Below are 22,951 nucleotides of genomic sequence, written 5' to 3'. Positions count from 1 at the left end.
ATTCATTTGGGGAATATAAATAATAGTGAAAGGGAATATAAGGGAAGGGAGAAGAAATGTGTGGGAAATATCAGAAAGGGAGACAGAACGTAAAGACTGCTAACTCTGGGAAACGAACTAGGGGTGGTAGAAGGGGAGGAGGGCGGGGGGTGGGAGTGAATGGGTGACGGGCACTGGGTGTTATTCTGTATGTTAGTAAATTGAACACCAATAAAAAATAAAAAAAAAATAAAAAAATAAAAAATAAAAAATAAGAAATTTTATCTCTTTGTGCCTGTCTGGATAGCTTAGAATAAAAAGAAATGAGAGAGAGATGGGTGGCAGGACATGGGGTCAGAAATAGAGTATTCTGTACTGCTATTTAGCATGCAAAGGTTGAATGAATTCCCCATGGATTAAGTGGATATGTGGAAGGTAGCTAGTAACTGAGCCTTCTTGTTGGTGGCACCTGATCCACCAAGGGCTGACTGCTAAGTAAAGGACTCTAGCAGGAAGATAATACAAAGTAACTGGGGTGATACTGAAAAATGTTAAGAACCAGATTTCTCACATCAGGGAATGCCATCTGGTGAATGACAGAAAGTTATGGAATCTACTCAAAATGTCATTCAGTTGAGGACAGTGATACAAAAAAAAATTTCACAAGATTGAATTGGTTTTATATTTATATGTGTGATTCCAGATATATGGTATATGATAGCAGAACCTTACTTTTTAACTAAAAATATTATGACCTTCCTAGAAATTTTAGCAACCAACCTTTGGCAATGGTGTAGATAAAGTACTTTTAGTCGGTGTCCACGAATAGTCTCTCTTATCTTTGGATTTGCTATGGTCAGCTGATGTGAAGTTTTGAGATACATTTTGTGAAGGAGCTGCTTTAGAATCAAATTTCCAATAATGAGTTTCAGGTGTTTTCAATAAAGGTGTCTGTGTTTTCTGTATTGAACAACAAAAGGGAATAAAATCATCACTACATGTCATTTTAATTAAAGTGTACCAATTAGTAGAAATAACACTGGAATAAACTAGAATTTATCCTCAAATTTATTAATAATTAATAACTTTGAATAAATTACCCTTGCCACTTTATTTTTCCACTTAAGATGAAAATGGTATCTGTCTGTCTTCACAGAGCTGCTATGAAAATAAATAAAATGTCTCAATTCTCTAACCAACCAAAAGCTGAGGATCTGCTGAAGACAAATCTCTATTCCTGGTGGCAAAAAGCCTTTCTTTGTGGTTCATTACAATAGCCTAAAAACCAGAGGGCAGTTTATTTTATTCTTATTTGTATCCATTCTCTTTTATGCTTTCATATTTCCTCTCTCATCTATAAAAATATCAGCCCTTTCCTATCCACCAGCCTTACTCCTCACAAAAAAAAAAAAAAAGAAAGAAGAAGAAGAAGAGGAGGAAGAGGAGGAGGAGGAAGAAAGAAGGAGGAGGAGGAGGAGGAGGAGAAAAGAAAAATAGAGAAGAAAAATTGTAAAAGTAAAGAATCAGAAACTTTTTCCAGGAGGAAAAAAATAACTACTTTCTTCAATTCTGAAGATAAACAAATTACAAATTTACTCTAAATACTTAGGACTTTACTTGAACTCAATTTCTTCCATTTTCTTTCTATCTTTATATGTATCTTCTTTTCAGCGCCTGACCTATCTTTCTAGTAAGAGTTCATAATAACTGCTTTGGTGGAATTGTGCTAGCTGCTTTCTAATTTTATCACTTCCTTTGGTCACCACCATCTCCATGAATACAATCATGGCAATTACAAGAAAAAACAAGAGTGCATGCACAAACACACAATCACACACACATACACACAAAGGGCTATTCTCAAAAGTTCAGTGGTTAAATCTGCAGTAAATTTAAGTTAGGAGAGTACAGGATGCAAGATTAAGAGGTGACCACATGTGCTATAAAAACACTGGACTGATTGATGGACAAATGGATAAGGAAGATATGGTACCTACACACAAGAGGAATATAACACAACTGTAATAAAGGATGACATTGTGCCATCTGAGACACCATGGATAGACCTAGAGGGCATAATTATGCTAAGTGAAATAAATCAGACTGACAAAAACAAGTACCATATGATTTCACTCATATGTGGAATCCCAAAAAACAAGTGAATAAACAAACAAAAAGCATAAGCAGACCTATAAATGCACAGGACAAATTGATGTTTGTCAGATGGGGGAAGGATAGGCAAAATAGATGAAGGGATGTGGGAAAAACAAGGTTTCAGTTAGGGAATTAATAAATCATGGGAACAAGAGGCACAGCATAAGGAGAAAAGTCAATGATATTGTAATACCAATTAAACAGGACATACAGTATCTACATTTGCGATGAACACAGTATAACGTACAAACTTATTGAATCACTATGCTGTACACCTGAACTTATGTAACACTGTATGTTAACTGTGTGTGTGTGTGTGCGTGCGCGCGCACTCGTGTGTACACAAACAACCATAGGACCAGGAGTCAAGTAATATGCTCTTTTCTCTTGGATCTCATAATATCTTGTTGGATGATATTAAGTAAATTTTCAAGCATCCCTAGGCCTGAATTTATGCATCTGTATGATGAAGGGACTAAAAATGAGATGATGTGTACATTTCTGCCCAGTTCTAGTCATCTCACTTCACCATCTTTTTTCCAGCAGGTATAAATTTTGGGAGCATTACTTTACACAGCTGTATTTTTTGTATCCTATATTCCTGTTTAGGAAGGCCTATATATTTCTACATTATAGTTGATAACACAATTTTGATGAAAGCAAACTTTTTCTGCTCTCTAAGTTCACCAGGAGTCATCCTCAGAATCTCCAAAATATAACTGTTTTCAGGGACAAATTTTTCTCTCCTGAAAGGACTGAGAATGACAACTACACCACCTTGTGGCCAAGTCTGGGAATTTAACATTTGAAAGAAAATGCACTCCCATTCTAGAACACTGAAATAGACCTCTTCATTATAAGTCATGGAAATGTACTTTCCTATGAGTTACATTCTTCTATGAATGTTACAAGAATATTTTATTGTATTTCACTTTATTGCACTTTACAGATTCTGTATGTTTTTTGGTGTTTTTATTTTTTTGCAAATTGGAAGGTTTGTGACAACTCTGACTCAGGCAAGTCTATCAGCACCATTTTTCCAAAAGCATTTACTCAATGCCACTTGTGTCACTTTGTGTCATATTTTGGTAGTCCTTATAATATTTCAAACTGCTGGATTATTATATTTGCTATGGTAATCCGTTATTAGTGACCTTTGATGTTACTATTGTAATTGTTTGGGGGCACCATGAACCACACCCATATAAGATGGCAAACTTAACCTAAGTGTTGTGTGTGTTCTGATTGCTCCACTGACCTACCATTCCCCATCTCTCTCCCTGTCTTTAAGCCTCCCTATTCTCTGAGGCACAACAAAACTGAAATTAGGCCAATCTTCATGCACTCGTAAGAGAAAAAGAGTTATCCATCTCTCACTTTAAATCAAAAGCTAGAAATGATTCAGCTAGAGAGAGGAAGGAATGTTGAGAGCTGAGACATGGCCAAAAGCTAGGCCTCTTGCACCAACCACTTAGCCAAGTTGTGAATGGAAAGGAAAAGTTCTTGAAGGATGCTAAAAGTACTATTTTCAGGGAGCACACGAACGATAAGAAAGTGAAACAGCCTATACTGATATGGAGAAAGTTGCAGTGGTCTGGATAAATCAAACCAGTTACAACATTACTTTAAGCCAAAACCTAACCCAGAGCAAGGCCCTAACTCTCTTCAATTCTAGGAAGGCTGAGAGAGATGAGAAAGTTGCAGAAGAAAAGTCTGAAGCTAGCAGAGGTTGGCTCATGAGATTTAAGGAAAGAAGACATTTCCATAAGATAAAAGTGAAGGTGAGGGGTGCCTAGGTGGCTCAGTCAATTAAGCATCTGCCTTTGGCTCAAGTCATGATTCCAGGATCCTGCTATCAAGCCCTGCATTGGGCTCCCTGCTCAGCAGGATGTCTGTTTCTCCCTCTCCCTTTGCCCCCACCCCACTTATGTTCTCTCACTCACTTGCTCTCTAATACATAATTCTCTTTTTTAAAAAAGTGCACAGTGAGCAGCAAGTGCTAATGTAGAAACTCCAACAAGTTATCCAGAAGACCTAGCTAATTAAGTACTGAAGAGGTCAATACTAAAAAAAGAGTTTCAATGTAGACAAAATAGCCAAATATTGGAAGAAGATGTCATCTAGGACTTTCATAGCTAGGGAGCATAAGTCAATGCCTGCCTTCAAAGTTTCAAAGGACGGGCTGACTCCCTTGTTAAAGACTAATGCAGCTGGTGACTTTAAGTTGAAGCCAGTGCTCATTAACCCTTCTGAAAATCCTAGGGCTCTTTAAGAATTATGCCAAATCTACTTGCCTATGCTCTATAAATAGAACAACAACCAAGCCTGGATGACAGTATATCTAATTACAACATGGTTTACTAAATATTTTAACCCCACTGTTAAGACCTACTGCTTGGACAAAAAGATTCCTTTCAAAATATTATTGCTCATTGATAATGGACCTACTTACCCAAGAGCTCTGATGGAGATGCACAAGATAAACGCTGTGATACCTGCTAATACAACATCATTCTGAAGCCCATGCATCAAAGAGTCATTCCGACTTTCAAGTCTTATTATTTAAGAAATACATTTTGTAAAACTATAGGTGCCATAGATAGTGATTCTACTGATGGATCTGGGAAAAGTAAGTTGAAAACCTTCTGAGGGGACCTGGGTGGCTAAGTGGTTGAACATCTGCCTTTGGCTTAGGTAGTGATCTTGGAGTCCTGGGATTGAGTCCCTCATTGGGCTTCTCTGCGGGGCACCTGATTCTCCCTCTGCGTATGCGTCTGCCTCTATCTGTGTGTCTCTCATGAATAAATAAATAAAATCTTAAAAAAAAAAAAAGAAAACTTTCTGGAAAGAAGGCACCATTCTAGATGCTATTAAGAATATTGGTGGGGCAGCCCAGGTGGCTCAGCAGTTTAGCGCCGCCTTCAGCTCAGTGTGTGATCCTGGAGACCTGGGATCGAGTCCCATGTCAGGCTCCCTGCATGGAGCCTGCTTCTCCCTCTGCCTGTGTCTCTGCCTCTCTCTCTCTCTCTCTCTGTCTCTCATGAATAAATAAATAAAATCTTTAAAAAAAAAAAAAGAATGTTTGTGATTTGGGATGCCTGGGTGGCTCAGTGGTTGAGCATCTGCCTTTGACTCAGGGTGTGATCCCAGGGTCTGAGATCAAGTCCCAAATCGGGCTCCTTGGGGAGAGTCTGCTTCTCCCTCTGCCTATGTCTCTGCCTCTCTCTGTGTATCTCTCATGAATAAATAAATAAAATCTTTTTTTTAAAAAAGCATATTTGTGATTCATAGGAAGAGGTCAAATATCAATTATTAACAGGAATTCAAAAGAAGTTGATTCCAACCCTCATGGATGACTATAAGGGGTTCAAGACTTTCCTGGCAAAAATAACTGCAGATGTGGTGGAAACAGCAAGGAAACTAGAATTAAAAATGGAGCCTGACAACGTGACTTAATGGTTGCAATCTCATGATTACTTCAAAAAGTGAGGAGTTGCTTTCCGTGCCGATAGCGCTCTCGCAAAGATGGTGAATGTTCCTAAAACCCGCCGGACTTTCTGCAAGAAGTGTGGTAAGCACCAACCCCACAAAGTGACACAGTACAAGAAAGGCAAAGATTCTCTTTACACCCAGGGAAAGCGGCGTTATGACCGGAAGCAGAGTGGCTATGGTGGGCAGACTAAGCCGATCTTCCGGAAAAAGGCTAAAACTACAAAGAAGATTGTGCTGAGGCTTGAATGTGTTGAGCCCAACTGCAGATCGAAGAGAATGCTGGCTATTAAGAGATGCAAGCATTTTGAACTGGGAGGAGGTAAGAAGAGAAAAGGCCAAGTGATCCAGTTCTAAACTTCATATTTTGTTATGAAGACAATAAAATCTTGATGCTATGTTCAAAAAAAAAAAAGTGAGGAGTTGCTTCTTATAGATCAGCAAAAAGAAGTGGTTTCTTGAGATAAAATCTACTCCTGGTGAACATGCTGTGAAGATTGTTAAAATGACAACAAAGGATTTAGAATATTATGTAAACTTCACTGATAAATCAGCAACAGCATATGAGAGGATTGACTCTGATTTTGAAAGAAGTTCTCCTGTGGGTAAAATGCTATCAAACAGTAATCCTATGGTAAAGAGAAATCATTCATAAAAGGAAGAGTCAATGAAGCAACCTTCACTGTTGTCTTATTTTACAAAATTGCCATGGTCATCCCAACTTTCAGCAACCATCAGCCCTGATCAGTCAACAGCCATTAATATCAAGACAAGATCCTCTACCAGCAAAAAGATTACAACTTATTGAAAGCTCACATGATGGTTAGCATTTTTAAGTAATACAGTATTTTTAAATTAAGGTATGAACATTGTTTTTTAGACATAATTCTATTGCACACTCAACATACAGTGTGCATATAACTTTTATTTGCACTGGGAAACCAAAAACTCATTTGACTTGCTTTATTTATTGTGATACTCACTTCACTGCATTGGTCTGGAACTGAACCCACAAGATTAAGGTATGTCTGTATATAGAATATTTACGATTTTTTTACATTGAAGCATAATTAACATATACTATTATATTTGTTTCAAGTGTAATATAATGATTCAACAATTCTATGCATTACTCAGTGCTCATCATTCTATTTTTTAGAATGCTTATATGGCATTTCCTACATGCCAAGCACTGTTTATTTATCAATGCCTTAAAAATATTATCTCACTTAGTCCTTTTAACAACTTTAAAAAACAGATACTATTAATTAGTCATTTATATATGAACAAGCTGAGGCCGAAAGAAATAACTTGTCCAAATCAGAAATGTTTGATAAAACTATTAATTATTATATATAAGGCTTATGATACTTCAATATCATTGGAATAAAGTATAGCAAATAAAGGCCTATTTAAAATGTTTTTATTATTTCCTCATCATTTGTAATTTATGTATCTAGGACTTCAGATAAACAGTTGTGGCATTTACTAATCTACTTGAAAACAGAAATAAATAATGGGTGTATTTTACTAAAATTATACTGAATCAAAACAACTCCATACAAAATGTGACACCTATTTTCATAATCTGAACACATTCTATATTTGAAATGAATATTAGATGTTCCTTACCTATTTATGAACAAAAATTTTTCCAAGTAGATGTTAGAAAACAAGTTGACTTACTAAGAAAAATCAGGAGAATTATATAAAACTCTTACCTTGTCTTTTTTTTCAAGAGTAATAACTATGTTTTCTTTTGCCTCTCTTTTGAGTTTTTCCTATTAAAAATGAGTACACACAATGAAGTCACTATTATTATCAAAAACTAATGCTATTATCAAAATACTTCTAAGAATTACTAACAAAGAATAAACTCTAAAATCTTATAATGAAAACAAAACAAGAAAAATAAATTAGTTTCTTTCTACAGAGCTTGTTATTACTTTTAATTACCTTTTTTAAAAATTCTTATCTATCCAGTATGTATCTATGGAATCTTGGGTAAGTCTTTTAACACTCTGAATCAACTTTCTCATTTGTAAAATGATCAGATTATAAACTAAGGAATACACTTAAGTAACTAATTGTGAAGAGCTATTAAGAGATCCAAAGTATTATGGGCCTTTAGAGACAGAATTCAATTTTTTATGTGCATTGAGGAAGGGCACATTTCAGTTGAACCTTGAATAATGAATTTTTAACATGAGATAAACAAGGATGGGGGAGGAAGTACAAGAAAGTACAAAATACTTAGGAAACAATACATCATTTTTGCTAGAGATTAGGGTGTGTGTATATTCAGTAGAGGAAAAAGAAAAATTAACCCTGACCTACAAAAAAGAATATGTACTATGCCTTTAATATGATAGTCACCCAGAGAAGAGAATTGTTACAGCCCCAGGAAGCCTTAAAGGACTCAGAGAAGATAAAGTTCCAACACAGAATTTTAAGCAAACTTGCCTTGCCTACCCATGATGCCTATGCCAATATCAACCTCACTGAATGCTTTGTATATACCATATTATCTCTCCCAGAGTGTTGCTCCTAACTGGAGAACTCACTTCACCATGAAGCTGGTAGTAAGCTAATGTAACAATAGTCACTATTCTTATTATGTACCCTATCAATGAACAATAGTTGATCTTCAGTTACAGTGACAACTGGGGTCTACAATAAGGGGCTAGAACGCTGTCTTTTAGGATAAATTATATCCTCTAAACTAGCAAAATTGCACTGCCTCTCAGAGGACCTTCCAGAGGCTTTTAGAGGACAGAAGAGAGAAAAGCACCTTCTATGATTACATTTTCTCTCTAGATTCTGGACACATTTGCTAGTCTGGAGACCTTACAATCTGTTCTAATACAACATATGTTTCCAAGGTGTGAATTATTAGCTCATACACAAACAAATATCTTTGGTAGTGGCTAACTAATCATGAGTTCCCTAAGACCAAAGAGATAGGCAGTCTACTATGGTCCCTATTTAATCTGAATAACTCAAATATGCCTATAATATGGCATCAAATAGATGATTGACTTCAGCCACAGAAATAAAAGAATGATAGCCCTGTACCCAAATTTCAGACCTCAATAAATTTATAAACCTAGAACCCCTCAAATTAAAAGAAAGCCTAGTAACTCTTATAGAAGGATTTTGCAATAGTATCACAAATATATACTGTATCCTTTCTACTGTCTTGTGCACCAAGATACTAAAACTTATGTGTAACTGGACATTGACTATTAACTAGCACCAATTATTATAACCTAAAATGTTGCTATTTTTTCATTAGTTCACGTGTAAGTGTATTGGGGTCAGGTGATAAATGGCATTTAATCCAAGTCTACCTCATAATGAGCCCATGGAACCACTGACCTAATCTGTGGTCATTTCTTTAGATCCTAAATACAAAGTCTGAATAAACTCAGTAATGCCATAATCCCTATATTGGTTCTCACCACAGAATGAAGTTTGTTTGTTTGTTTGTTTGTTTGTTTGTTTGTTTGTTTGTTTCAGAATGAAGTTTTTAAGTTTAGGAGGACCAACTAGAAGACTCTGAAACCTTCTTCCATTTCAAGAATGTAAACAAATGTATCAAATGCCACATCTTACCTAGGTAGAGATTCAGGTCCATTGAATCATGAAAGATGTAGAGAAAGTGATTTATCACAGTCCCACAAAACCAACTTAATTGGAAAATTAAATTGACTGTTATCCAGTAACAGTTTTGTCATACTGATGGGCAAGTAACATAGGTCAAAATAGGGATTGTGAAAAAAAAAAAAAAAAAAAAAAAAAAAAAAAAAAAAAAAAAAAAAAAAAAAAAAAAAAAAAACAAAATAGGGATTGTGTATTAACTAGGATCAAAATTGAGAACTAAGAAAAAAGTTTCACATAAAAGATGAACTGAATATATGTAAACATAAAGTTCAAATTAAACAAATACCAGAATCATGGTTACAGAACAAATATATATTTTTATTAATCTTGAAAACATAAATTAACCAAATATATATAAAAATCGTATATGTAGAGGAAGAGGCAGTAGGAGAAAGTGTTAGATATAATGCTTAAAAATATAAAGGTTATCAGTAAAATAATTCAAAATACTACACACACCTTTATTTATTTATTTATTTATTTATTTATTTATTTATGATAGTCATACAGAGAGAGAGAGAGGCAGAGACACAGGCAGAGGGAGAAGCAGGCTCCATGCACCAGGAGCCCGATGTGGGACTCGATCCTGGGTCTCCAGGATCACGCCCTGGGCCAAAGGCAGGCGCCAAACCGCTGCGCCACCCAGGGATCCCTACACACACCTTTTAAATCAACCAGATACACACAATTTAGAGAAAAGGAAAATACTAATATGTAATGTAAAATAATATGACAAAAACATGATTCAATTATATATCAATAGGGAGTTAATATCTAGAATACATAAGGAACTCCTATAAGTCAACAATAAAAAACAACTAAACAATGGGCAACAGAATAGAAACTTTGAATAGACAATTCTCTAAACAAGATATACAACTGGCCAACAAGGGAAAGGAGTAATTAAGAACTTCAAAAACAAATTCAACAATAAAAACACACAACCTTATGCCATAATTTGGGATTCTAGTGAGGCTCAGCATGACAGCCACAGAGTATACTTGTGCTAATTTGGCTCTAATCAATATAACTCTTAATCTAATCATCATTTGCATAATATTGGTGAAAGTGGACACATACAATAATGAGAATAACTGTCAATAATATACTTGAATTGATAAGAAGTATCTGAGGGGATATATAAGTAGTCTATTAAAAAAGGAGGCCAAGAAAATGCACAGAGAGTGAAAGTTTTGGGAAAAATAACTAAACTTTTTCACCTTGGTCTCTCTGTCTAGACAAAGAAAGCACATTATCCTTGCCAATAAATAGAACACACTAGCAATAAAGCCAAAAGACAAGCTTCAAAAAAAAAAAAGAAATAAAAGATCCCTATGAAAGAGCAGAAAACACAAAAAAAGAAGAGATTCATTGAAAAAACACATGAATTGTGTACTTTTCCATGGTTCCCTCTCATCACCCTGTAAGTAGAATATATCAAACCATAGTATTCTTATCTTTTCCCTCATAAAACAGGCTAAAGAAATACATCTTGAAGATAGATTGGTAAAATGGCAAAAAGCAAATAACCATATGTATATATGTATATGTATACACACACACATGAAATATTACTCAGCCATGAAAAAGAACGAGCTCTTGCCATTTGCAACATGAAGAGACCTAGAGAGTATTTTGCTTAATAAGTCAAAGACATATACCATATGATTTCACTTATATGTGGAATCTAAAAAACAACTGAACAGACAAAGCAGAAACAGACTCATAAATACAAAGAACAAATTGATGGTTGCCTGAGAGGAGGTGGGTGGGGGCTGGCAAAATGGGTGCTGGAGAATAGGACATACCAGCTTCTACTGGAATGACTAAGTCACAGGGATGAAAGATACAGCATATAAAATAGAGTCAGTGATATTGTAATAGCACTGGATGATGACAGATGGTAACTACACTTGGGGTAAACATAGTATAACATATAGAGTTGTCTGAATCTCTCTGTTATACTCCTGAAACTAACTTAACATTGTGTATCAATGATACTTCAATTTTAAGAAAAAGAAATACCACAACTTACCCTTTCAGATAGATATATAGGCTCTAGAGCTTTACACTGAGTTGGTGAAAAAAATCTGAAGCCTAAGGACAAAACATCACAAGAAAACTACAGACCAATATCTCTTTATGAATAGGGATGCAAAAAATCCTCAACAAAATAGCAATGAACTGAATCTGATGGAATATAAAGATTAAACATCATGAACAAATAGGATTTCTCCCACGAATGTAAGATTGGTTTAACATCTGAAAATCAATTAATGTAATACTTTGTATTGATACAAAAACCACATGATCATCTCAATATACACAAAAAAGGCAGAAAAAACACAAAACCCAGCACCCTTCTATGATAAAAACATTCAATAAATTAGAAATTTCCCCAATTTGGTAAAGGGCATCTAGATAAACTGAACTTCATCAGAATTAAAGGTTCTGTGCTACAAATAATACCATCAACAAATAAAAAGATAATCTACAGAATGGAAGAAAGCCCTTGCAAATCTTATATCAGATAAGGGACTGATATCTAGAATATATAAAGAATTCTTAAAATTCAAAACTAAAAAAACACAGAACCAAATTTTTTAATAGGCCAAGCATCTGAATATACATTTCTCCAAAAAAGATTTACAAATGGCCAACAGCACATGAAAGGATGATCAACATCACTAGCCATTAAAGAAATATAAATCAAAACAATGATGATATACCATGTCATACTCAATAGGATGATTATAATCCAAAAAGTGTTTCCGAGGATGTGGAAAAATTGGGACTTTCATGTGTTGATAGTGGGAACCCAAAATGGAAAAACTGGCTTGGAAAAGTTGGGCAGTACCTTAAAATGCTAAGCATAGATATATTATATTAACCAGCAATTTGGAACGCCTGGGTGGCTCAGCGGTTGAGCATCTGGCTTTGGCTCAGGGCATGATCCCGGGTCTGGGAATGGAGTCCCTCATCGGACTCCCTGCAGGGAGCCTCCTTCCCTCTCTGCCTAAGTCTCTGCCTTAAGTCTTTTGTTACAGTAACCCAAGCAGGCTAATACAAAAATCATACAGATTGTGTTCTCTGAATCAAACTAAAAATCAGTAACAGAAAGTTTACAAGAAAATCTTAGAATACATGAAAATTTTTAAACATACTTTTAAATAACCTATGGGTCAAAAAAGTCACAAAAAAATCTAAAATTATATAGGACTGAATGAAAACAAAACCACAACATACCAAATGCATGTGGAATGTAGCTAAAGCAGTAGAGAGAGAAAAAATCTATAGTGCTAAATGCTTTCATTAGGAAAAAGGGAAGAGTGACATCAGCAAAATGGCATGAATTTTCTATAATTCTAGAATAAACTATTCTAAAACTTGTATGGAAACAGAAAAGACCCCAACAGCCAGAGCAATCTTGAAAAAGAAAAAAAAGCTGGAGGTACCACTATTTCAGACTTCAAGCTATATTAAAAAGCTGTATTCATCAAAACAGTATCGTACTAACACAAAAACAGACACATAGATCAATGGAAGAATCCAAGAATGGACCCCTCAACCCTAAGGTCAACTAATCTTCAACAGAGCAGTTAAGAATATCAAATGGAAAAAAAAGACAATCTCTTCAACAAGCAGCGTTGGGAAAACTGGACAGTCACATGCAGAAGAATGAAACTGGACCACTTTCTTACACCAATCACAAAAACAAATTCAAAATGGATTAAAGACCTAAATGTGAGACAGGAACCTATCAGAATCCTAGAGGAGAATACAGGCAGCAACCTCTTTGACCTCAGCAACAGCAACTTCTTACTAGACACATTGCTGGAGGCAAGAGAAACAAAAGCAAAAGTGAACTACTTGGATTTCATCGAGATATAAAGCTTCTGCACAGTGAAGTAAACAACAAAACTAAAAAGCAGTCTATGGAATGGGAGAAGATATTTCCAAATGATATATCTAATAAAGAGTTACTATCCAAAAATCTATAAAGACCTTACCAAATTCAACACCAAAAAAAATAATAATTCTGTTAAAAAATGGGCAGAAAACATGAATAAATATTTTTTCCAAAGACGACATCTAGATGGCTAACAGACACATGAAAAGATGCTCAACATGAATAAATATTTTTTCCAAAGATGACATCTAGATGGCTAACAGACACATGAAAAGATGCTCAACATCATTCATCGTCAAGGAAAGACAAATCAAAACTACAATGAGCTCTCACCTCACACCTGCTAGAATGGCTAAAATTAACACAGGAAATCACAGATGTTGGTGAGGATGTAGAGAAAGGGAAACTTTCTTACCCTGTTGATGGGAGTGCAAACTGGTGCAGCCACTCTGGAAAACAATATGGAGGTCCCTCAAAAAGTTAAAAATAGAACTACCCCTATGATCCAGCAATTGCACTACTATGTATTTATCCAAAGAAACAAAAATACAGATTCAAAGGGATACATGCACCCTGATATTTATAGCAGCATTGTCAACAACAGCAAAATTATGGAAACAGCCCTAATGTCCATCAACTGAGGAATGGATAAGGAAGATGTAGTATACCTATACAATGGAATATTACTCAGCCATCAAAAAAGAGTGAAATTTTGCCATTTGCAATGATGTAAATGGAGCTAGAGTGTATTATGCTAAGCAAAATGAGTCAGTCGGAGAAAGCAAATACCCTAGATTTCACTCATATGCAGAATTTAGGAAATAAAACAGATTGACATGGGGGGAGAAGAGGCAGGCCATAAAACAGACTCTTAATTACAGAGAACAAACTAGTTGTAGTTGTTGTAGGAGAGGAGGTGGGCTAGGGTATGGGCTAAATGGGTGGTGTGTATTAAGAAGGGCACATGTGAAAAAATAAATAAATAAATAAAAATAAAATAAAATAAAATAAAATAATAAAAAAAAAGAAGGGCACATGTGATGAGCACTGGGTGTTATATATAAATGATGAATCACTAAATTCTGCTCCTGAAACCCATATTACACTATACAATAACTAACTAGAATATAAATAAAAACTTAAAACAACAATACAAAAAGAAAAACATTGTGCACTGTTGGTAGAATTTTAATTGGTACAGCCATTATAGAAAACAGTGTAATGTTCTTCAAAAAATTAATAATAAAACTGCCATATGATTCAGCAATTCCATTTCTGGGAATATACTCAAAAGAAACAAAAACACTATGCTGAAGAGATATCTGCACCCACACGTTCACTGCAGCATTATTTCCAATAGCCAAGATATAGAAACAACCTAAATGATACCAATAGATTAATGGGTAAGAGTGATTGATACACAGACACATACACACACAATGCAATATTATTCAGCCATAAAGAGAAGGAAATCCTGCCATTTCCAATGACATAAATGGACCCTGAGAGCATTATGCTAAATGAATTAAGTCAGAGAAAGACAAACACTTGTACAATCTTATTTATATGTGGAATCTAAAATTTTAAAAACTCATAGAAAAAGAGATCAGATTTGTGGTTACCAGGGGCAGAGGTTTAGGGGTTGGGGAATTAGATGAAAAGTGGTCAAAGCTACAAACTTCAAGTTATAAGATAAGTACTAAGGATGTAATTTTACAACCCAATGTCTATAGTTAACACTGCTGTATGGTATGTTTGAGATTTAAGAGAGTAAATCCTAAATGTTCTCATCATAAGGCAAAGAACATTCTTTTCTTTTTTTCTTATATTGAAATGATGGATATTAACTAAATCTATATGATAATCATTTCACAATATATATAGGTCAAATTATGCCACATAAATTTGCACAGGGCTGTATATCAATTATCTCTCAATAAATCTCAAAAACATTTGGAAAAAAAGAACATTAATAAGAATAGTTAGAGACAATGAAGCCTTCTACTAAAGCAGTAGTATAAAGGTAAGTATGTGTTACCATTATAGGTGAAGAGAAGCCATTTATTTAGTTATTCCTTTAACAACATTCATTAAAAACAAAAAATTTTCAAAATATTGTGCTCAGATAAAGGGAAAATAAGAATAAGACACAATCCTTACCTTTGAAGAGCTTGAAACATAATGGAAGCACAGAGTGACATAACTATTTTAATATAAAAAGTGCTATGAGAATATGTAGATATAGTAAGCTCATCTTTGCAATAGGAAACATGTGTCAGATGTTTAAGAGTGGATAAAGGAAGAAAGGAATTAAGTACAGGAAACAGAACAAATGGACAGGGTCTTGAAATTGAAAGTGCATGTTACCTAGGCTGTTGCTGAGGGATTAAGATAAAAGGTTTTGGAATCATGCAAAACCTACATTTGAATTCTAAGCCATTCTACTTTTTCATTATGTGATCATGAATAAATAACCTAACCTCTGTAAAAATGAAAATAATAAGTATTGCTGTTAGCATTGTTCTAAGAACTAAATTAGATGTAAGTAGGATAGCACAGTGCCTGTCCAATAGAAGTAAAAAAATAAATGGTATTTGTCATTTTAAAGTAAGTCAATTCATATTGTAAATTGCAAAACACTATACAAATATAAGGCATTATTTTTTCTAAAATCTGATGAACAGTTTAAAAACACATCTAAATATATAAGTATTTTATAACATTTGAGATTTTCCCAAGTACTTATATTTAAAAGCACTTCTACCCTTAGAGTATGCTTATATATTTCTATGTGTTTAATATTTAAACAAAGGAATATACTGTATCCTTCTGAAAAAAAGCTAATGGGGTAAAAACTATATGTTTTAATCCTAGTTACCCAAATATATTTTCTAATATGACGTGCTTATAAAAACAAAGTTGCAGTTATACTTAAGTTAAAAAATTTAATTAAAAAAAACTAGAAAGTTGCACCTAAATGTTATTAGTTACTTTACTATAATGCCACAAAATCTACCTTTTCTTCTCTTTCTATTTCAAGTTGTTTCTTAACAGACAAAAGTTCACTTTTGAGATTAGACAATTCAGACTCCTAAAGAAAAAAAACATGAAATGTATAAGTGTATCCTTGTATTTCTCAAAACAGTGAAAATGCTAACAAATGCTTTATATTTAGTTTTACAGAAAAATGAATTCACTCATAAAATATATAAACTTGAGGTCTACTGATATGGAGACTGCTAGTTGAACATGACTAAAGATTTCATTTAGACAAATTTCATATGGTTTTCTCTAAAGAAATATTTAACACTATATATCTTCCTTACCTTCTCCCAATCTATCCCATTCCTCCTCTCCCAATCTCTATCAGAGCTCCAAATTTATTTGTAACTGGAGTTTGTATTTATTCATTTGAAAAAAAGAGTCTATTCTACCATTTCAAAAAATAAAACTGGAAAGCCATTTACCTATAAAACCTATATTTTTCAAATCTAAAATTCTTTGATTCCACAGCTCAAAAATTTTATTTAATATTATTCTTTACCCTAGCCATGCTGATATGAAAATTGGCTTTTACTGTTCTTCATTCTGTATCTTACCAAAGATGCTTTCATTGATGACTGTTCTTGTTCCTTGCTTTTATAATGTCCTAATTCTGAGTCTCTTTCTTCAACTATTTTATCATATTGGTGCTACATTAAACAGAGAAAATATTTTAGGTATATTAGAACACAGATTATGTTTAATAATACTGTTATCCTTATGCATTTAATATTGGCAAAAAATGTCAATGAATTCAGTTATATACACATTTGAGCTTTTTCTAATTTTTCAAGTAATTTTTTATTCAAATAATAAACAATGAAACATAGAAAACAGTCTTGAAAGTAATCTAACATAAGAACAACAAAAAGTCTTTTTAATTGGAAATGCTGAATTTTATGATTTATAAAATAGGCTAGAAATACCAAGACCTCTTAGAAATGTAACTGATTTCAGATCTGGGGCAGGAAATACAAGATGAGTCTTGAACATTTTGTCATAATAAAAAGGAAAAAAGCTGTCAGAGATTATTAGGGTCAAGTCAAAAGGACCGGCCAGCTAGTTTGAAGAGCCTCCCACTGGCCAAAAGAGGAACAACTTGAGTATCAAGGATTAGACTGAATTGAGACATACCAAATACAGTATTCAATTTAAATCTCTGAATTCCTAGTATTTTAATGAATTTTGTTAATTTTTATTGTTAAAATACTTTTTAATCTTCATTTGTTACCTCATAACTATGTTATATCCCACCAACAATTTTAAAGATGAATAGGTAGGTAGATCCCACCTCTTCTCTCCAGATCTTGAAGGGAATAAAGCTGAATTCCATTAACAGAATGATTACTTTTAAAACAACAAAAAATAAAGCATACTCACAAACACAAAAAACATCTATTTATACCACTTTCATCTATTTATACCACTGATAAAAATTTATTTAGCCTAATATATGTTAGGCACACATAGAGGGTATAAGTATCTACCAGATACATATTCCGGGTGATCTACTTAAATAAATATAAGGTGAAAGGCGCTCTAAGAGACTATTAGGAAAATTCAGAAGGAAAGTAATTACTTCTAAACATCACTGATGACAAGAAGAGATATTCTGAAGGAATATACCCAAACTCAGCTTTGTGTGGTTAAGACCTGAACTTAGGATATTCTTGATCTCCTATTTCTCTATCTGTAATCAGTCATCATTGTATAATTTTCTGACAAATCAGAATGCTTTCTTGATTTTAACATTTTATGCATAAAATGGTTCTAATTAATAGTTCTTCATTAAATACACACGTTACCTTATGTTTTTCCATAAGTGCTACCATTTCAGCTATTTTATGTTGACATCGTATATCAATTTCTTTCTGTAACTTTACTGCTTCATCAGCTACTGCTTTTGCTTTCTCAACCTATAAAATAGTTTCTTAAAATTAATGCACAAAAAACAAATTTAACTTAAATGTAAAGACCACACACACTATTTACATAAAGTGCAAAAAATCAAATACCAGGAAATTAGGAAAGCCAAGTAAAAAATGCATTACTATTTTGATTTATTTTAGGGTGTCCTATCAAGTGAGATGACAGTATAACACTGTAATAAGCATTTATCTTTTCAAAATAATACACTGCTCAATACTCAAATACTTAAAATAACAAAGATACTTTTAAGCTTCCTCAGAAACTAGTTAACTGTCTCATATAAATTTATTAAATCTTTTAAGTTATAATTTTAAAATTAAAATTGTTTTTCTCTTAAATTGCTAATAAACAAATATAGAGCTTTAATATAACAAATTTTCAAATATGTTTAATTTTTCCTACCTCTTGCAAAAGATTTTCTTCTGACATCTTTTTTTCCTCAATTTCTTTTTGATGGCTGCCAGTCATTTCTTTAAATTTTTGTTTGGCATCTTCTAGTTCTAACTCTAATTTACTGACCTTTGAGTAAAGAAAATAGCATGAACATTAGTTAATGATGTGGATTTCTTGAAAATATTCTGCGTTCAGTCAAGATACAAAGTACACGTACCAATTTAAAGTCCCAGCAACAGTGTGTTAGGAGCTTTGCCTGCTTCACAGCCTCATCAATAGTTGATAGTAACAGTCAAAAGTACTTGCCTGAAGTTTTGTTATTTAATTTGTATTTTCCTAAAAATTTTATGTTTAATTCTTCATTTTTTTCCATTCTGTAAAATTTCTATTCAGATCTTTCACTTATCTATTTAGTTGTTTCATCCTAATGACTTATAGAAATTCTTTAATTATGGATTCTAGTATTTTGTTCATTATATGTGTATAATGGATATTCCTCCAAAGTATGAGGTTTGTCTCTGTTTTCTAAATAAGCAAAAATTATTAATTACAGCATATATGGGTTTATCAACATTTTGAAACATGATTGTACTTCTTACACTGCTTAGGAAATCTTTCTTGACCACCAGACTACAGGAGATACTCTGTAATTTTGCTCAAACATTTTGAAGCCCTGCCTTTAACATTTACATCCTTAAGCAATTCATTTTTGTATGTAGCATAGAGGTACAATTTCATGCTTATATATGAAGAGTCAAATGTTCCAGCACTACATATCTATAATACTACCCACCCCTGTATTATATCAAGTTATCACTTATGCATGGATCTCTTCCTAGATTCTCTCTTGTGTTAAACTCATCTGATTACCCCTCTGCCAGTACTATGCTCTTTATTACTTTAGCTTCACAATTAATCTTTATACCTGGTTGGGCACATTTACTCCCCCTTGTTCCTTCTGAGAACTGCCTTAGTTATTCTTAGCCTACTGCTCTCACATTTAAATTTTAGAACCAGTTTGTCAGTTTCTACAAAAATCATTGGTGAAATTTTAATTGAATATGTAGATCAATTTGGAAAAAAACAGCATTTTCATATAAGTCATATATTTTTTAAGTTATATATATATACATATATATATATATATATATATATTTTTTTTTAGGTAGGCTCCACACCCAGTGTGGAGCTTGAACCTATGACCCTGAGGATCAAGACCTAAGCTGAGATAAAGAGCCAGACATCTAACCAACTAAGCCACCCAGGCCCCCCTAAAATTATACTTTCTAATAGTAAATTATATTTTCTAATAATTTTACAAATTGAAAATTTGTACAACTAGTAATATTTCTCTGTAATGGCCATATATCTAACAACTTTAATAAACACACTTAATAATTGTATAATTATAGATATACTACATATACAACTCCCATCTAAAACTACCTGAGTTTGTTTTTTTTTTTCACTTGAGTTTAAAGTAGCTTTGTTAAAAGATATTAAATTGCTGATTCAATTTCTGTAATAAGACTAATAGCCAGGCTAATTATTTCTTTTTAAGATTGTTTTTTGGTTAATCTACTTCATTTTAAGTTTTTCAAATATATTGGCATAATGATGTTCATAGTAAGTCAACTATACAGGTTCCTTGAAAAAGAAAAGCTGGAGGCATCACAATTCCAGACTTCAAGTTATACTACAAAGCTGTAGTGATCAAAATAGTAAGATAATGGCAAAAAAAAAAAAAGACATATAGATCAATGGAACAGAATAGAAAATCCAGAAATAAATCCACAACTACATGGTCAATTAATCTTCAACAAAGCAAGAAAGAATATCCAGTGGGAAAAAGATGGTCTCTTCAACAAATAGTGTTGAAAGCAACATGCAAAAGAATGAAACTGGACCACTTTCTTATATTATACGCAAAAATAAATTCAAAATGGATTAAAACCTAAATTTGAGACCTGAAACCATCCATATAAAAGCTAGAAGAGAGCAAAGGCATTAATTTCTTAGACACTGGCTATCACAACTTTTTCTAGATAGGTCTCCTGAGGCAAAGGAAACAAAAGCAAAAATAAACTGCTGTAATTATATCAAAATAAAAAGCTTCTGCACAGTGAAGGAACAAGCAACAAAACTAAGAAGCAGCCTACAGAATGGGAAAAGATATTTCTAAATGACATATCCAATGAAAGGTTAGTATCCAAAATATATAAAGAACTTACAAACTCAACACCAGAAAACAAATAATTCAATTGAAAAATGGGTGGAAGACAGGAGACATTTCTCCAAAGAAGACATACAGGTGGTCAAGAGACACATGAAAACACGCTGATCATCACTTACTGTCAGGAAAGTACAAATCAAAACTACAATGAGATATCACCTCACACCCTGTCAGAATAGCTAAAATCAAACACAAGAAACAAGAAGTCTGGGCAAGGATGTGGAAAAAAAGGAACCTTCTTGTACTGGTAGTGGAAATGCAAACTGCTGCACCCACTCTGGAAAACAGTATGGAGATTCCTCAAAAAAGTTAAAAATAGAACTACCCTATGATCCAGAAATTGTACCCAACCAATAAAAAAACACTAATTGGAAGGGTTATATACACATAATAGAATATTACTCAGCCATAAAAAAGAACAAAATATTGCCATTTGCAATGACATGCGTGGAGCTAGAAGGTATAATGCTAAGTGAAATAATTCCATCAGAGAAAGACAAATACTTCATGATTTCACTCATATGTGGAATTTAAGATACAAAACAAATGAGAGCAAAGAAAAAAGAGAGAGAGACAAAGCAAGAAACAGACTCTTAGCTATAAAGAACAAACTGATAGTCACTATAGAGAAGGTGTGCAGAGTGGATGAGTTAAATAGGTGATGGGGGTTAAGGAGTACCCTTGTTGTAATGAGCACCAGTTGTTGCATGGAATTGTTTAATCATTATATTGTAACCCTGAAACTAATATTACACTGAATGTCAATTGGAATTAAAATAAAAACTTAAAAAAAGAATAAACAAGAGAAGGCACAAATAACCAATACCAGGATTGAAAAGAGAACATAACTATAGATGCTGCAGACAATTTTATAGAAAACACAGATGAACTCGGCAAAATCCAGAAAAATATTATTTACCAAAATTGAAGAAATAATAACTAAATAATACTACAACTATTGATGAAATTGTATGATAAATTACAAACCTTTCCACAAAGAGAACTCTAGGCCCTGGAGGTTTCATGAATGAGTTCACCTTTATCAAGATATAATGTATATGCAATAAAATACAGAATTATTTTTAATGTAACAGTATGGTAAGCTTTGACAAATGTTTTTACAGCCATGTAATGACAACATCAATCAAAACATAGATCATTTCCATCATCCCAGAAAGTACCCTTAATGCTCTTTTGCAGTCTAAGCCCCATTTCTCAAAGGCAACCAATATTCTGCTTTCTGTCTCTATAAATGGCTTTGTCTATTCTAAAACTTCATTTAAATGGAATTATGCCAATCATATCCCCTTGTCATGTGGATTATTTTGCTATGTTCTAAGATTCATCCATGTTTCTGTAGAGTCAATAGGTCTTCTTTACTGCTGAGTAATAATATTCCACTGCATGAATATATAACAAATTTGCTTATCTAGTCTCCTGTTAATGGATATCTGAACTCTTTCTAGTTTATTATAATTATAAATAAAGCTGCTATGAGTATCTTGTGCAATACTTTTAGTAAACATATTTTCATTTCTCTTAAGTAAATATCTAAGAAAAGAATCACTGGATCATGTATGCTTAGTTTTTTAAGAAACAACCAAAGTATTTTCAAAGTAATTGTACTATTTATACTCCTAATAACAAAATTTGAATGTTCTGGTTAATCTGTATCCTCACTAGCATTTGCTGCTGATGGTCTTTTTAACTTCAGCCATTCCTGTGGGCAGTGCCCTGAGCTTAGTTTCCTGCTCTGTTATAGTCATCTTGAAATTTTTGATGATTTTTGAGCTAGATGCCCCCACCTTTTCACTTTGCACTGACCCCTGAAAATATATAGCTGGTTCTGCTTGTGGGTGTAGTAATATCCCCTTATGGTTTTATTTTTCATTTCTTATAACCATAGTGTTGAACATTTTATCATGAGCTGATTAATCTTGTACATTTCCTTTGTGAAATGTCTATTCTCTTGCCAATATTTTTATTTTTTATTGTGGTAAAATACCTATAACATACAATTTACCATCTTAACCTTTTTAACTGTACAGTTAGTTTATATTGTTATGGAACCAACTCCAGAACTATTTTCATTTTATAAAACTAGACCTAAGTACTCATTAAACAACAACTCCACTTTCTCCCTCCCCATAGCCTTTGGC

At 33.4% G+C, this 22,951-nt stretch overlaps 2 protein-coding genes across 5 annotated transcripts in view; one reads left to right on the top strand and one right to left on the bottom strand.

The window, feature by feature from the left end:
* Positions 1–22,951, bottom strand: part of SYCP1 (synaptonemal complex protein 1) — a 142,576-nt gene that overhangs the window by 47,374 nt on the left and 72,251 nt on the right. For 3 of the 4 annotated variants that reach the window (XM_049095413.1, XM_025453424.3, XM_049095412.1), the window contains exons 25-30: positions 18,569–18,685; positions 18,043–18,153; positions 16,795–16,887; positions 16,212–16,286; positions 7,344–7,403; positions 760–939 (exon numbers count right to left, since the gene is read on the bottom strand). In XM_049095413.1, the coding sequence (XP_048951370.1) occupies positions 760–939; positions 7,344–7,403; positions 16,212–16,286; positions 16,795–16,887; positions 18,043–18,153; positions 18,569–18,685 (636 nt within the window). Of the gene's footprint in view, positions 1–759; positions 940–7,343; positions 7,404–15,355; positions 15,399–16,211; positions 16,287–16,794; positions 16,888–18,042; positions 18,154–18,568; positions 18,686–22,951 lie in introns of those variants that run through there. The other variant, XM_049095414.1, reaches the window with a different exon arrangement.
* LOC112664159 (60S ribosomal protein L36a-like) lies at positions 5,630–6,026 on the top strand. Its single transcript, XM_025453437.3, has one exon. The coding sequence runs from the start codon at positions 5,659–5,661 to the stop codon at positions 5,977–5,979; it is 321 nt and encodes a 106-aa protein (XP_025309222.1). The 5' UTR covers positions 5,630–5,658; the 3' UTR covers positions 5,980–6,026.

This window comes from Canis lupus, chromosome 17 (genome assembly GCF_003254725.2).
Source record: "Canis lupus dingo isolate Sandy chromosome 17, ASM325472v2, whole genome shotgun sequence".
In the NCBI taxonomy this organism is placed as follows: Eukaryota; Metazoa; Chordata; class Mammalia; order Carnivora; family Canidae; genus Canis; species Canis lupus.
This window is presented reverse-complemented; position numbering and strand designations above follow the sequence as displayed.

What these genes read in the sequence shown, in the direction of transcription:
- LOC112664159 (XM_025453437.3), top strand. Translation starts at nt 5,659, where the DNA reads ATGGTGAATGTTCCTAAAACCCGCCGGACTTTCTGCAAGAAGTGTGGT.